The 17,124-nt window shown below is 42.4% G+C and overlaps 1 protein-coding gene across 1 annotated transcript in view; it reads left to right on the forward strand.

Moving 5' to 3' along the window:
* DEPDC1B (DEP domain containing 1B) overlaps positions 1–17,124 on the forward strand; it is a 200,628-nt gene that overhangs the window by 8,423 nt on the left and 175,081 nt on the right. The window contains exon 2 of the mRNA XM_007957698.2: positions 9,523–9,788. Coding sequence (XP_007955889.2) covers positions 9,523–9,788 — 266 coding nt within the window. The remainder of the gene's footprint in view (positions 1–9,522; positions 9,789–17,124) is intronic.

Below are 17,124 nucleotides of genomic sequence, written 5' to 3' on the forward strand. Positions count from 1 at the left end.
GTAAGGCACTTGACTGGTAACCAGAAGGCTGGTGGTTCAAACCCACCAGCCACTCCTTGGAAGGAAGGTTGGGCAATCTACTTCTGTAGTGATACCGCCTTGGAAACCCAAGGAGGGGTCGCTATGAGTCAGGTCCGAGGGGTGGAAATGGGAGTGGTACCACTCACTATTACCCCTAGTGACCCACTCAAAAAATTTTTGCTTTCTGTCCCTGCTATCCTATGCTCTTTGGGTCTGGAGATCTTAATCCCAAAGTGAGGAACACTCCCACGTAGAGACACAATACTGATTGCATTGAAATGGAGATTAAGAATGCCACCTGGCCATTTTGGCTTCCTCATGCCTCTGGATCAACAGACCAAGGAGGGCATTACTGTATTATCTGGTGTGATAGATCCTGATTACCAAGGGGAAATTGGATTGACATTACATAATGGAGGTAAAGAAGAATATGTCTGAAATACAGGAGATTCTTTAGGACGTGTCTTAGTACTACCATGCCCTGTGATTAAAGTCAGTGGAAAATTACAGCACCCCAATTCTGATATGACTGCTAATGGCCCAGACCCTTAAGGAATGAAGGTTTGGGTCACCCCATCAGGCAAAGAACCCCGACCAGCTGAGGTGCTTGCTGAGGGCAAGTGAAATACAGAATGGGTGGTGGAAGAAGGTAGTTCTGAATATCAGCTACGACCACGTGACCAGTTGCAGAAACGAGGATTGTGATAGTTATATTTCTTCATTGTATATGTGCATCAAATATTTTTGTTTCCTTCTGTTATGAACTGTGAAATGTAAATAAGGTTAATGTGTTTCAGTTGTATGTGTATTAGCGTATCATGTTAGGCACAAATATGATTTTGTAATTGCCCTTATTTAGAGATTATATATGGTTAAGAAGATGTGTACAACTGCCAAGTTGACAAGGGGTGGACGGTGATAGTTGAAGCTGTGTGTCAACTTGGCTGGACCACAATTCTGTGTGGTTTAAGCTGTTGTGATGTGGTTATTCCCATGATGGGATCAGATCAGTATGTTTTGAGCAGCCAATCCATTGAAAGGAAGTTTCCCTAGGGGTTTGGTCTGCTTCCAGTATATTTATGGACATCTTAGGAAAAGAGACATTCTTTTGTGGATGGGGATTCTGTTGTGCTGCTTACAACTGTCAGCGAAGTACCCACCATTCAGCCTGGAGATCTTGGATTCGTCATTCATTGGAGTTAACAGCCAGTGTACTGCCTGCCAACCTTGAGCTCCTCAGCCCCTGCAGCTGTAAGAGTAGGGAAGAGCCTCCAGCTTGACGTTTCATCCAAGAACTTTGGACTTGCCAGCTTCTATAAGTGTGTGAGGCATTTTCCTAAGATAATTTTTTTTTTTTCTATCTCTCTATATATGCTTTACTGGTTTTGTTTCTCTAGAGAACCCAGTCTAACACAGATGTGATGGCATTCCTCTTCAATTTGTCATTTCCAATGTTGTAGTTCAGGTGTGCGTCAACTTGGTTGGGTCTGGTTGACTGGCTGGGCAGCTGGTGGTAGTTATTCCCCATGATGAGACTGGCAATCAGCTCCATGGTGGGATCAACTATAAGCAGCTGAGTACCTGCTTTGGGAATTCGGTTTGCTTTCCATATATAAGAAACAGCTTTAGGAATGGTGTGTAGCCTATGGTACGCTTGGACCCTGCATGTAGCCATGTCATTGTTCAGCAGCCTGCCATGCTCTGCTGACTTCGGGACTTAAAATGGACTTAAATTAATAGCCAGCTGTGTGGTTTGGTAACATTGGGATTGTGCCTTTTTATTTGTTGATGTTGGGCTCGTTAGCCTCGTAGCCAGTAGCTTGCCTGAGTGAAGAGATGCCTTTGGCTTCAGTGGGCCATGAGCAAGAGGCAGAGCTAAAGCCCAAGGCTGAGGGGCTTTAATGCAGCCCCTAGAGCCTGGCACTTTGAAGCAGTTTGAACTTGGGCTTTTAGCCTCCTGAACTGTAAGAGAATAAACTCCTGTTTGTTAAGGCCTTCCTATTTGTGGTATATTCTTGTCAGAGTGGTACTAGGCAACCAGAGCAGTCCTCTATTAACATTTTTATATTTCCAGCAGGGTATAGTGAGAGAGGGTAGACTTTAGATTAAAGATGTACAGTTTATTCCATCATTTCTTAGCTGTGTAGTTGGAGGTATGTTGCTTAACTTATGAGAAATGGTTATTTTGAGGAGCCAACAATATATACAGAGACAAAATGGGGAGAAATTTTTGGAGTATATTTGTAGTCTAAAGAGAAAGAAAAAGCACTTCGTTATTCATATGTTTATATTTTAGAAATAAAAACTTTAGGCAGTGGTCTCACTCTCAGCACTGGTTTAGTTCTGAGGGCTGTGAGAGAATATCATTGATGGATGTCCTTGGTGTCTCCGGCTTAGGGAAGTGAAAAGAGTTTAATTGTTTTCTTACAATGAGTGCTTTTTGGCACATCCACTGTCTAGGCCCCTAATGCCTCACAGCTGACTTGGTGGGATGCTGAATGTGTCAAAGTGCTATCTGTAAGAGTTCCAGTATGAGCTGAATCAGCCTCCTTATTCTAGGTCTTTTTGCTTCCTGATTTCAGGCTCACTGATGTAGTTTAATGCATAAAAAAGGATGATGAAGCTGCAGTGTCATGGAGTTATTTGATTTGATGGTGACCTTCAAAAGAGGATACTTAATGATTTTTGTCAGACCTTTATTTTGTATTAGAAGCTCTGGTGCCATAGTAGGTAAGGCATTTGGCTGCTGACCAGAAGGTCAGCAGTTTAAACCCACTAAATGATAGCAGGGATTGTGGGGCTGGCGCGGGATTGGGCAGTGTTTCGTTCTGCTGTGCATGGGGTCGCTATGAGTCGGAAACGACTCGACGACACTTAACAACAACAACAAATGCATCATGAGAGGAAGATGAGGAAATCTACTTCCCTAAGTATTTACGGCCTTGGAAACCCAGTAGGAGTCGCTCTGGGTCAGAATTGATTTGATGGCAATGGGTTTGGTTTTGGTTTTATTTTGTGTGTCATTCTGCTTGTCTGTTAAAAGGTGATCTCAAGGGATAGTTTTGGTTCCAGGTTTAAAGAGCATCTCAGGGGGATAGTCTCAGGGAATCCTCTGGTCTCAGAGGGTCCAGTTTGTCTGGATATTTTTAAGAATTTGAGCTTTGTTCTGCGTTTTTCTCCCATTCTAACCAGAGTCTTCTATTGTGCCCTGGTCAGATTGTTCAGTGGTGGTAGCTGAGCACTATCTATCTAGTTCTTAGGGTCTCAGGGTGGTTGAAGTCACGGCTTATGTAAGCCTTATATACTTGTTTCTTTGTGGTTTTGGTTACCTTCTTATTCTTTTGCTTCTGATGAGTAGAGACCAATAGTTGTATCTCAGATGGTCACTCGTGAACTTTTGAGAACCAAGATGCTACTCCACAAGGATGCAGAATGTGAGCACTGTGACCTATATCAAGTGAATTGACTGAGTTTTCCCATGAGACTGTGGTCCTAAGCTTTCAAACCTAGAAAACCAATTTTGGAAGGTGTTCAGTTATATCTGAAATGTATCTGTAGTATTGTATTCAATTAATATATATGCCTACCTAGATATAATTGTATTTACATGTGTATGTACATATAGGTTCTTCTATCTTTTCTCACATATGTGTACACCTGTATATAGCCGTTGTATATACCCATCCTTATGTGATCAAAAGAAGGTGGAAGGAATATGGAGTCACTGTACCAAAAAGAACTGGTCGATGTTCATCCATTTCAGGAGGTGGGATATGATCAAGAACCAATGATACTGAAGGAATAAGTCAGAGCTGCACTGAAGGAATTGGTGAAAAACAATGCTCCAGGAATTGATGGAATCCCCATTGAGATGTTTCAACAAATGGATGCCTCACTGGAGGCACTCATTTGGCTGTGCCAAGAGATTTGGAAGATGGCTACCTGGCCATCTTCCACCTGACTGGAAGAGGTCCATATTTGTCCCCATTTCAAAGAAAGAGGATCCCACAGAATGTGGAAATTATCAAACAATATCATTAATATTGCACACAAGTAAAATCTTACTAAAGATAATTGAAAAACAGTCACAGCAGTATATTGACAGACAACTTCCAGAAATGCAAACTAGATTCAGAAGAGGATGTGGAACAAGGGATATCATTGCTGATGTCAGATGGATCCTGCCTCAAAGCAAAGAATACCAGAAAGATGTTTACTTGTGTTTTATTGACTATGCAAAAGCATTCAATTTTGTGGATCATAACAAATTATGGATGACATTGAGAAGAATGGGAATTCCAGAACACTTAATTAGACTCATGAGGAACCTGTGCATAGACCAGGAGGCTGTTGTTTGAACAGAATAAGGGAACACTGCATGGTTAAAATCAGGAAGGGAGTGCCTCAGGGTTGTATCCTTTCACCATACTTATTCAATGTGTATGCTGAGCAGATAATCCAAGAAGCTGAACTATATGAAGAAGAACATGGCACCAGGATTAGAGGAAGAATCATTAACAACCTGTGACACACAGTGCTGATGGCACAACTTTGCTTGCTGTAAGTAAGGATGACTTGAAGCACTTACTGATAAAGATTTTAGAGTATAGTCTGCAGTATGGATTACGCGTCAATATAAAGAAAACAAAAATCCTCACAACTTGTCCAATAAGCAGCCTCCCAATAAATGGAGAAAAGATTGAACTTGTCAAAGACTTCATATTACTTAGTTACACAATCAATATCAATGGAAGCAGCAGTCAAGAAATCAGATGATGTATTGCATTGGACAAATCTGCTGCAAAAGACTTCTTTCAAGTGCTGAAGAGGAGAGATATCTCTTTGAAGGTACACCTGACACAAGCTATGGTACTTTCAGTCACCTCATATTCATATGAAAGCTGGAAAAGGAGTAAGGAAGACTGAAGAAGAGTTGATGCTCTTGAGTTGTGGTGTTGGCAAAGAATACTGAAAGTACCATGGATTGCTAAAAGAACCAATAAATCTGTCCTGGAGGAAGTGCAGCCGGAATGCTCCTTGGAAGAGAGAATGGCCAGACTTTGTCTCACCTATTTTGGTCCTGTTGTCCCTTTTCCCTCACTACCGTTGAGTCTGATCAGACTCATAGTGACCCCTCCTTGGGTTTCTGAGGCAGTATCACTATGGAAGTAGATTGCCTGATTTTTCTTCTGAGGAGTGATTAGTGGCTTTGAACCGCCAGCCTTCTGGATAGCAGTCAAATGCCTTAGGCACTACACTACCAGAGCTTGTAAGAAGGGACCATTCCCTGGAGAAGGATATCATGTTTGGTAAAGTGGAAGGTCAATGAAAGAGGGGAAGGCCCTCAACAAGATGGATTGACACAGGGGCTGCAAAAATGGGCTCAGGTATAGCAAGGATTGGGGGGCTGGCTCAGGACCCGGTGGTGTTTTGTTCAGCTGTACATAGAGCCTCCATGAGTTGGAGATGATTCACTGGCACCTAGCAACAACAACAACATGTGATCCTAGGCTCGTTTTCTGTTCTTTGTTGGAGATGTTACTCTCTTATATATGTCAAATTCTTTGAAACAGGCATCCTTTTTTCTCATGCGTGTATCTCAGAGGCATCGTTGACTTTGGTCTTGCTGTGCTCACTATACTCACATTTGTTGCCTCTTTTCCCATTATCAAAAATAATAAGTATTTAGTATCTAGAGCATGCTTCCTCCTCCTTTCCCTCCTCTCCCTGCTGAGAACAATTTTTTAAAAGATTCCTGAATGAAATGGAAGCAGTAGAATATATATTCCCTGGGTGTGATCTTAGTAGCCAGTGGTTAAGCAGCTTGGTGTCTAACTGGAAGGTCAGGGATCACCAGCCCACTCCACAGGAGAAAGATGTGGCAGTCTGTTTCTCTAAAGATTACAGGATTGGAAACTCTGTGGCAGTTCTATTCTGCCTTACAGGGTTGCTGTGAGTTAGATTTGACTTGATGGTAATGGGTTTTTTGGTTTGGTTTGAGTCTAATGCAGCTGTCAGGAGCTCTGGTGGTACAAGGTAGACCTAACTGTCCTCAGGAGAAAAGACCTGGTGATATGCTCCAGTAAAGATTAAATCCATTGCTCCTCAGGGGCATAGGTATTTGTGGGAACAATGATAGAGCTAAAGTGCTAAAGGAGAGAAGAACAAAGAGCAAATGAAAATACAGTGTGGGAAGAGGGACATGACACTCAGGGATAAGCAAAGTCCCCATTCTTGGTGAGTGAGGAATTTATGAGGTCAGATAGCTTCTCACTCCATTCCACTGTGAGAGGGCTCCTCAGGCTTGGGTGCTCCCTTGGCAGGAGTAAACCTCTCACCTCTGAGGAGAGCTCTGGTAGCATAGTGCCTAAAGCACTTGACTGCTGACCAGAAGGCTGGCGGTTCAAACCCACTAGCCACTCCTTGGAAGGAAGATGGGGCAATCTACTTCCGTAGTGATACTGCCTCGGAAACCCAAGGAGGGGTCGCTATGAGTCGGGTCCGACTCGATGGCACATAACAACAACAACAACAACAACTCTGAGGAATGGCTTCAAGCATCACCAGGATGTTCCATTCTAGATCAGGCCTGTGGAGACCCCAGCCTCCTCTTCCTGGCCGTTCTGAAACCATCTGACTTCCATGTGGCCTGCATAGACACCATTCACAGAGCAGTCCAGGAGGTTGTGGTACAGTAGGGACTGAGTCCCCACAGGATACACAGTCACCAGAGGCTCCACTAGGAGAGAAAAGGCAGGGAGAATAAGAGAGGAAGACAGAAGAACTTTGCTTGGCTGCCTCTCTGTCTCTTTCAAACCCAGGCTCAAGGTTTGGGCAGCCCTTCCTCAAGGCTGGCCATGTGGCCATACGAATTAATATGTCATGAGCCTTGCATTTAATCCTTACAACATGGACCCATTAGATTTGAGAGACATGAGTAAAATTTTGCATTTTTTGATTATTGAAACAATTTACAAATAAAGTGTTCACAAATCTTAGCAAAAAAAAAAAAAAAAAAAAAAAAAGAAAAGAAAAAAAGATTAAACCTACTGGTTTTCTCCTTTGTCCTTAAAGGGTCATTGAGAGCCAGTGTGGAGCTCTGGTGGCATAATGCCTAAGGTGTTTGACTGCTAACCAGAGAGTTGGCAGTTCAAACCCACTAGGCACTCTGCAGAAGGAAGAGGGGGCAATCTACTTCTTTAAAGGTTCACCACCTTAGGACCCTAGTCTCAGAGGACATCAAGCTCAATTGGCATAACATACTACACGAAAACATTGTTTCACATCCTACTTTGGTGAGTGGCGACTGGGATCTTAAAAGCTTGCAAGCAGACATCTAGATGCATCGTTGGGTCTTTCCTTGTCCAGAGCAAAGAAGAATACAGAAAACCAAAGATGCATGGAAAACAATTAGTCCAAGGGACTGGTACACCATGCAGTCCTCAGCCTATATGACTATGAAACCAGAAGAACTGAATGGTGCCTGGCTACTACTGTCAACCACTCAGAGGGGGCTCTATGTAGGGGATCCTAGATAGAGTGTGAGAATAATGAGGAACAAAACTCAGAATCGTTAAAAAAAAAAAAAAGGACCAGGTTTGCTGGTCTGATAGAACCTGATGGAACCACTGAGACTATGTTCCCTAGCTGCCCTTCAGGTCTGTAATTTAATCCACTCCTGTGGCTTCCAGCCAAACAAAAGGCAGGCAGATAAGCTGAACATTTACATTGGAGAGATCAATCCTGGGAGAATAGAAGGGCATGCACAGGGAGACAGCACTGGGGGCAGGAGTGCATGGAGGGAAGGACACAGGGAAGAGGTAACTATGGGGAGGAAGTGGAGGGGAGCTGTTGCATTGTGGGAAATTGCAGTCGATGTCATGAGACAAAGTATATGTGAACTGCTGTATGGAAAGTGAATCTGCTCTGTAAACTTTCACCCAACTCACAAAAAAAGAAAGAAAAATATTTACCACTTCAGAAACTCAGTGGGGGTCGCTATGAGTCAGAATCAACTTGATGGCAGTAAACCAAAACCAAACTCACTGCTGTTGATTTGGATCCGAGTCACAGTGACCCTTCCTTGGGTTTCTGAGGCAGTATCACTACAAAAGTAGGTTGCCCAATCTTCCTTCCGAGGAGTGGCTGGTGGGTTTGAACTGGCAGCCTTCTAGTTAGCAGTCAAATGCCTTAGGCACTATGCTACCAGTGATGGCAGTGGGTTTGGTTTTTTTAATATGAGAGAATTGAGTGGACAACACACTACAACAATATACTTATTGAGACTTGGCTTAGTAACATATCTGAATTTGCCCTGATGATAAATAGTAGGGCAGGCCTTTGAACTATGTGATGTTTGACTTTCATATGAGCCCTAACTACTTAGTGCACTGCTTCTGCATGGTATTTTTGAATAGCCTCCTAACCATAACAGCATATATTATTTAAATCTCTAGTTGTTGTTGTTATGTGCCATCGAGGCGGACCTGACTCATAGTGACCTCTCCTTGGGTTTCTGAGGCAGTATCACTATGGAAGTAGATTGCCCCATCTTCCTTCCGATGAGTGGCTGGTGAGTTTGAACTACCCGCCTTCTGATTAGCAGTCAAGTGCCTTAGGCACTATGCTGCCAGAGCTCCCAAATCTCTAGTAGCCATTCTTTTAAGCAGCTTTGCATTGCATACAAGCAAAAACTGATTATTTACTTTTTTCCCTTTTCTTGTTCATTGCCCCCCCTTTTTTTCCTCAAAATTTATGTTTTTGTTGTTGAGAATATATATAGCTGACTGGCTATTTACTTTTAAAAGGTTTGTCTTTATGATGAGCTCTTGGACATTGTTGTTGTTGTTGTTATATGCCGTTGAGTCGGACCCAACTCATAGCAACCCCTCCTTGGGTTTCCAAGGCAGTATCACTACGGAAGTAGATTGCCCAACCTTCCTTCCGAGGAGTGGCTGGTGGGTTTGAACCACCAGCCTTCTGGTTAGCAGTCAAGTGCCTTAGGCACTATGCTACCAGAGCTCCCCTTGGCACTTTATCTTATGTATCTCTTGTCTGCTGTCTTTCAGGACGTGCCTTTTACCTAATAATGTTTGCTGACTGAAGTCAAGTCATATTAAAAATAATGCCAGTAAACCAAAACCAAATTCAATGCTTAGAAAAATAAGAACTCTAAGAGGTAAATTATGAATATTGGGCCTAGTTTTACCATTAATTATGATCATGTGTTTTTCATTTACTTTAAATCTATTAAATTCATATAATAGCACAAGTTGATAGCAGTATCCCCAGTATTTCTTGAGTGAGTAAGTGATGAACTAACTACCTCTAGAAATTTGCATTTTCTATAGAGTTTGAAGACTATCAGTGAAAACTTTTAAGGTCCCATTTGTTATTAAGGCAGTGTTTTAATTTAATTCATTGCCTTAAATATTTGGGACATAGTAACTTGAAAAAAAAAATCATTGACTACTAAATGCATTTTTCTCTTTTTTCCCCTAGTGGAATGAAACAGTTGAGCTTTTTCGTGCTAGGATGCCATTACGGAAACACCGTTGTCGCTTCAAAAGTTATGAACATTGCTTCACAGCGGCGGAAGCTGTGGATTGGCTACATGAGCTACTGAGATGCAGTCAAAACTTTGGCCCTGAAGTGACCCGCAAACAAACAGTCCAGCTGTTAAAAAAATTCCTGAAGAATCATGTTATTGAAGACATCAAGGGAAAATGGGGCCAGGAAGATTTTGAAGACAATCGTCATTTGTACAGGTAACGGGAACATGTCAACTCTGAAGGGGGAGGAGTTTGAGGAGGATGAGTGAATCCAGTGAAAGTCTTTTGGACTTGCTGATAGGAACATACTCACTTGTTTGTTGGAGTGATGGGTCTACCTGTGATTGTGTTGTTCTAATAAACTTACAGCAGTTCTTCCTGGCCCCATAGAGCACCCCAGAGCAGTCTTTTGTTGCAATGATTTTTTTTTTTTTTCCCGTAAGAAAATCTTTTAATTTCTATTGTACATCTGGGAAGATGGCCAGAGGATAATGTAGTACTTCTCTTACAGAATCTGGTGAAACAGTTGCTCTGGGCTGAAACTTCTTGAAGGTGGTGTGTACTAAGATTAGTGGCAGAGTTTATCTGATCTTTAATCAGAGTTAAGGGCCCATGGGCAAAATTGTGCTCTTAATTTCCTGACATCTCAGATTAACTCTTACAATGCAAGCCTATTCTTCCTCTGCTTTTTTTTGCTCGCATTTCAGTGCTATTTTATGATAATCCAAGGGAAAATATATGTCTCTCTGCTCTCACTTCCCTTCTTCTTGCTGTACTCTTAGCTGTTTTATTGCTGGAAGTAGAGAGGATGTACCAAAACTAAGGGAATAGGAGAAAGCTAAGGAGAAATGAAGTCACACAAGTCCAGAAAAAAGGAATTGTTGAATTATCTTCAGAGAGCCCTACCTAAGTGCTAAGAATCTGAGAGGGATTGAAAGATGAAATAGCAGGTATAGACCCTTAATATTCTCTTTTTAAAAACTCCTCTAGAGAAAATAAGGAATGTTATTACAACACATTTAGTGAGGGCATCTTAGGGTCACTAAACACTTGGTTTTGAGCAAAAACTTTGGTTAAGCTGCTGAGAAGGGCAGCAGAGCAGGGTGATGGGTGGTCATGAGCTCCAAAGGTTAAGGATAGACAGTGCTGTATGTTTAGAATCTAGGTTCCCCATGGAGTTTCATCAGCAAATCTATTGCTTTTAGATATGAAGATTATCATCTTGACATTTGGTTGCCTGTCTGTTAGGTGGTGTTTTTGGTTTTGCTGATCCAGTTTTTAATTAGGGTCTTGGGTTATCTCAGCTTATTCCAGGACTAGAGTGTTTAGCACAACCAGTGGAAACTCTGTCTTTGGTTCCATATGCCACACTTCCTTGGGGATTCTTTAACCGAAAAGAACTCACTGTCATTGAATTGATTCCAATTCACAGAAACCCTATAGAATAGAGTAGAACTGCTCTGTAGAGTTCCCAAAGCTGTAAATCTTTACAGAAGCAGACTTTCTCATCTTTCTCCTGTGGAGCAGCTAGTGGGTTCAAATTGCTGGCCTTTTGGTTTGCAGCCGAATGCTTTAACCCCTGTACCACCAGAGCTCCTGTGAGGATTGTTTAGTAAGTGATTATTTCTCTTGGGAGATTTTAATTGCTTGTAATCCAATCAAGATTTAGCTAGAACACTTCTAAAAGATCCTTTGGATGAGTAACTTCCAATCTGCTCTGTTGTGACCTTAAACTGAGTACCTTCCATTGAGTTCCATGAGGCTTTATGAATCCCTGGAAAGAAGATGGGTACTCTGGGAACCCACTGCAAAGCATTGGCTATAAAAACACATTGCACTTCAATATTAAGACTAAATTATGCAGCCCCCTTTAAAAGGTAGAGTACATAAGACAAAAAAGTTCCTCCATTAAAAATTATTTTCTCTAAGTTTCTCTTAAGCATACTGGTGACTCATTAGGAAAACAACCATTTCCTTCATTGTTTTTACCTGAAATTCATTCTGGTTTTCCATTTTTTCAGAGTATAAGTTCTGAAAGTTAACCGGTGACATTTGCCAATTACCTAGATTAATCTGGGATGAAATCTATTTAGACATGTAAATCATTTGTGAAGTTGCACATGCCTTGAATTGGAGTGAGTTAATGAACATGGAGCCAGCTGTTGCACCCATACAGGCTTCTGTGACTGATTCTTAAGATAATTGCCATTACATGCTCATGCCCCAGGAAAGAGCAATATTGTTCTGCCATGCCTGCTGTATCTCTGACTGCCTTGCTTAGCAGAGTAGTACTATTGCAAAGTTATAATGAAAGCGGAAGTGGGAGATTATGAGCCAGAAGCAGGTTATATATGATAATTCAGGCAATGAGGTGGAGAAATTCAGAAACATGCTTCTAAACGTCATGCTTTACCTAAGGGGAGCCTTTATATTGAGAATGCTGGAAAGGATGATGGAGAGGAGTTCTTGCTGGGAAGAAGGGAATTAATATTTCTAGAGCATCTATGATGTGTGGGCTTGTTACATAAGTCATCGGTTAACTCACCACCTGTAGACATAGGTGATATTATCCTAGTTTTAGATTAGGAACTTAATGAGGCCAATATTACTTACTTGTCTACTGTCACCCAGTTGGTAATGGAAGAGTCAAGCTTTGATCTTGCTCAGGGAGATTTCCTAATTCTTTAGTTTGCATAATTGTTTTTACTGGCTTGCCCTTATTTTATTTTATTTTTTATTTGAAGTTGTTTGTTGTTTCCTAGACACTTTGAAGTTGTCGTCTTTATTTGTTGGTTATGTGCTGATTAGTTTCACTCTAGTTTCTGTTTTACTTTGTTTCGATATAGGAGCTCTGGTGGTGTAGTGCCTAAGGCATTTGACTGCTAACCAGAAGGCTGGCAGTTCAAACCCACCAGCCACTCCTCGGAAGGAGGGTGGGCAATCTACTTCTGAAGTGATACCACCTCAGAAACTCAAGGAGGGGTTGTTATGAGTTGGATCCAACTGGATGACAGTGAGTTTGGTTTTTTTTGGTTTGGTTGTTTTGATGTATCTGGAAGTGTGGAGCAGCTATACTTCTTTGGTTGTTAGCTTGTCTGTACTGGGTCATTCTCCAGCTTCCTCTGTGTTGGTAGAGTAACTGGAGGGGATGTGGGTGCAGTTCTTTGTTTGCCATGAGGAGGAGTTGCAGTTGGGACGACCAGGTGTTGTCCACTGTCTGTTACTGATCTTGTGGTGCAGGAGCTATTGGCACGTTACTCGTTTGTTGGGTGAGGTGGTTAGTGTTCTGGTTACCTAGTGCCATTCTGACAAGAATATACCACAGATGGGATGCTTGAACAAACAGGAACTTACAGTTTGGAGGCTTTAAGTACGAGTTCAAAGTGCCAAGCTCTAGGGGCTGGGTGAAAGCCTCTCAACCTTGGGCTTCAGCTCTGTTTCCTGCTCCCGGCCCACTGGAGCCAGAATCTTTTCTTTACTCAGACAGCTGCTGGCTACTGACACTGACAAGCCCAAGGTTGACAAGTGAAAAGGCACAGTCCTGATGTTACCAAACCACCTGGCAGGCCATTAATTTAAGTCCATTTTAAGTCTTAAGGTCAGCAAAGCATGGCAGGCTGCTGAACAACGACATGGCTGCATGTAAGGTGCAAGCGTACCATAAGCTAGAACCATTCCCAAAGCTGCTGCTTCCTACATACAGGAAGCAGACCACATACTCAAAGCAGCTACTCAGCTTCTTGTGGTAGATCTCTCCATGAAGTTGATTGCCAGTCTCGTCATGGAAAATAACTACCACAAGCTGCCCAGCTACTCAACCAGGCCCAACCAAGTTGACATACAACTTTAACTACCACAGTTGGTATAGTAGATATAGCTGCTAATGGAAGGTTAATGTGTTTCTCCTGTTGGATGAGGCAGGAAAAAAAAAAAAAGCCAAGGAGAAGAAGGACAGATGAAAAGATAGAATAAAAATAGATGATAAGAAATAGGGAGAAAGGAAAAAGAATATAAGAAAAAGAGAGAAATGAAAAGTGGGAGGCTGAGAGGGGTGAAGGTTTGATAAAGATGAAAAGAAGATGAAGAGGTAGAGGGCTAAATGATCAGATAGAAAGGAAGAAAAATTGGGGAAGAGGAAAGTAGGAAAGTGAAGGGAGGACAAGGTAATTGAGGAGGAATTGTTCTAGTTATGTCCAGCCGGTGGCCTTGGGGGCTTGCAGTTGTGGCAGAATCTGCTCATTCATTGGCATGCATACCCACATAAGAGAAGGGAGATTGGCGCAAGAAGTGACCTCCAGGAGAGAAAGCTGAAATTTGTTTTTTTGTGCTTAATGTGAGATAGATCAGCCAGTGATGCAGGTGTGGGAGAAGGACGGCTGCAACCCCTGGGTCTGCCTGGAGTGGTTTGCTGATGGTGGTGTTCAGCCATCAGTCAAAGCCCTGAAGGTCAAACCCAGCAGCCGCCCTGCAGGAGAAAGGGCAGCCCTCCTCCTCAAACATCTGCAGCCCCCTAGACCCCAGGTCTCAGCTCTGCTTTGTACTAAAAAGGATTGCTCAGAGTTGGACTTGAGCCCACTGCTGTGGGTCTAATTTGGGGTTTGGTTTATTCGGAAGAGTTTTTCTTCCCTGTCCCTTACTCCCTTTGGGACTTGGAGATAGCTTAAGCTATGCGTTGGTCTGATCCTTGTCCCAATTTGATCTTCTCCTACACATACCGCTTTTAGCTCATTTTCTTGAAATCTTCCCAATCTATTCATGAAGTTCCCCCCTCCTCCTTGACCTCCTTTGTGTTTCTAATGACCGGCTACTCTTTGACTGGCCATTGCCACACCCCCTACCCCCAAGTCACTGAACCTGCATCCTTTGCTGTCTTCACTTGATTTAATGCTTTATCTTCTCATGAGATACTCATAATTCTGGGATCATGATTTTTATCTGTTTCACTGAGTTTCTCAAAATCTATTGAAAGAGGAATCTGGTGTGTGGTCTGTTAGTAGGACACCGTCCTCCCCAAGAGTCAGGATTTGAATTGAAAGGGTATGTTCTTCTGGGATTCCAGACTGCCTCCATTTCTGCAACATTAGGTAGGCTTTGTTGTTGTTGTTGTTATGTGCCATCAAGTCAGACCTGACTCATAGCGACCCCTCCTTGGGTTGCCGAGGCAGTATCACTATGGAAGTAGATTGCCCAACCTTCCTTCCGAAGAGTGGTTGGTGGGTTTGAGCCACCAACCTTCTGGTTAACAGTCAAGTGCCTTAGGCACTATGCTACCAGCTTATCAAATAAATTAGTGATTGAGTAAGCACATAGAATAATAAATAAGAAACTTTTGGTATAGTCATCACATGTTTATATGTTCACAGAGTTCCAGTAATGTATTTAGTACTGGATAGTGCATATTGGGGGCTCTGGTGGCATAGGTGGCATATGATCTAGAACCAATGGTACTGAAGGAGGAAGTTGAAGCTGCCATGAAGGAACTGGTGAAGAACAAGGCTCTGGGAATTGATGGAATACCCTTTGAGATATTTCAACAAATGGATGCCCCACTGGAGGCACTCACTCGGTTATGCCAAGAGATTTGGAAGACAGCTACCTGGCCCACTGACTGGAAGAGATCCATATTTGTACCCATTCAAAGCAAGGTGATCCCATAGAATGTGGAAATTATCAAACAATATCATTAATATCGCATGCAGGTAAGATCTTACTGAAGATAATTCAAAAACGGTTGCAGCAGTATATTGCCAGAAGTGCAAGCTGGATTCAGAAGAGGACGAGGAACAAGGAATGTCATACCTGCTGTCAGATGGATCTTGGCTCAAGGCAAAGAATACCAGAAAGATGTTTACTTGTGTTTTATTGACTATGCAAAGGCATTTGATTGTGTGGATCATGACAAATTATGGATAACATTGAGAAGAATGGTATGATAGTTGGAGCTGTGTGTCAACTTGGCTGGACCACAATTCTGTGTGGTTTAAGCTGTTGTGATGTAGTTATTCCCATGATGGGATCAGATTATTATGTTTTGAGCAGGCAATCTGTTGAAAGGGAGTTTCCCTAGGGGGGGGGCTGCTTCCAATATATTTATGGACATTCTGGGAAAAGAGACATTCTTCTGTGGATCAGGATTCTGTTGTGCTGCCTACAACTGTCTGTGAGTGAACAATCCACCATTCGGCCTGAAGATCTTAGATTCGTCATTCGTTGGAGTCAACCGCTGGTGTACTGCCTGCTAGCCTTGAGCTCCTCAGCCCCTGCAGCTGCAAGAGTTGGGAAAAGTCTCCAGCTTGACGTGGAAAAGCCTCCAGCTTGACATTTGATCCAGGAACTTTGGACTTGCCAGCTTCTATAAGTGTGTGAGCCATTTTCCTAAGAAATTTCTTTTTCTCTCTCTCTATATAAACTTTACTGATTTTGTTTCTCTAGAGAACCCAGTCTAACACAAATGGGAATTCCTGAACACTTGATTGTACTCACGAGGAACCTGTACATTGACCAGGAGGCTGTCATTCGAACGGAACAAAGGGACACTGCATGGTTTAAAATCAAGGGAGTGTGTCAGGGTTCTATCCTTTCCCCATACTTATTCAATCTATATGCTGAGCAAATAATCCGAGAAGTTAGACTATATGAAGAAAAATGTGGCATCAGGATTGGAGGAAAAAGCATTAACAACCTGCGATATGCTGATGATACAACTTTGCTGAAAGTGAGGATGACTTGAGGTACTTACTGATGAAGATTGAAGAATACAGTCTGAAGTATGGATTACATCTCAATATAAAGAAAACAAAAATCATCATAACTGGACCAATAAGCAGGATCACAATAAATAGAGAAAAGATTGAGGTTGTCAAAGAATTCACATTGCTTGGTTCTGCAATCGATGCCAATGGAAACAGCAGTCAGGACATTAGATGACTGATCCACAGAAGATCCACAGAAGAATGTCTCTTTTCCCAGAATGTCCATAGATATACTGGAAGCAGGCCACACCCCTAGGGAAACTCCCTTTCAACAGATTGCCTGCTCAAAACATAATAATCTGATCCATCATGGGAATAACTACATCACAACAGCTTAAACCACACAGAATTGTGGTCCAGCCAAGTTGACACACAGCACTGGGCAGGTCAGCCGCAAAGGAACTCTTTCAAGTGCTAAGGAACAGGGATGTCTCCTTGAGGACTGACAAGCCTGACACAGCCATGATATTTCCAATCACCTCCTATGCGTGTGAAAGCTGGACTACGAATAAGGAAGACCGGAGAAGAATTGATGCTTTTGAGTTGTGATGCTGGTGAAGAATGCTGAAAGTACCATGGTGTGGTGTAGTAAATTACTTAGTTGGCTTTTCTACCCATAAGTCTTTGTAAACTCCAAGGCTGGATTTTCTATGGGCAACTGAGGAGCTCCTGATTGCTGAAGTTGTCCACCTGGAGTATTTCTGTTGGGAGTGGCACAAAACAGTGTTCTGGGAGGTGCCTACTCTCTCTCACGTGCTTAGAGTTCTGATGCTGTGATTGGCTAGTTTGACCACCCTGCC

The sequence above is a fragment of the Orycteropus afer genome, unplaced genomic scaffold (genome assembly GCF_000298275.1).
Source record: "Orycteropus afer afer isolate SDZICR_OR568_19922 unplaced genomic scaffold, OryAfe1.0 scaffold00778, whole genome shotgun sequence".
NCBI classification, from domain to species: Eukaryota; Metazoa; Chordata; class Mammalia; order Tubulidentata; family Orycteropodidae; genus Orycteropus; species Orycteropus afer.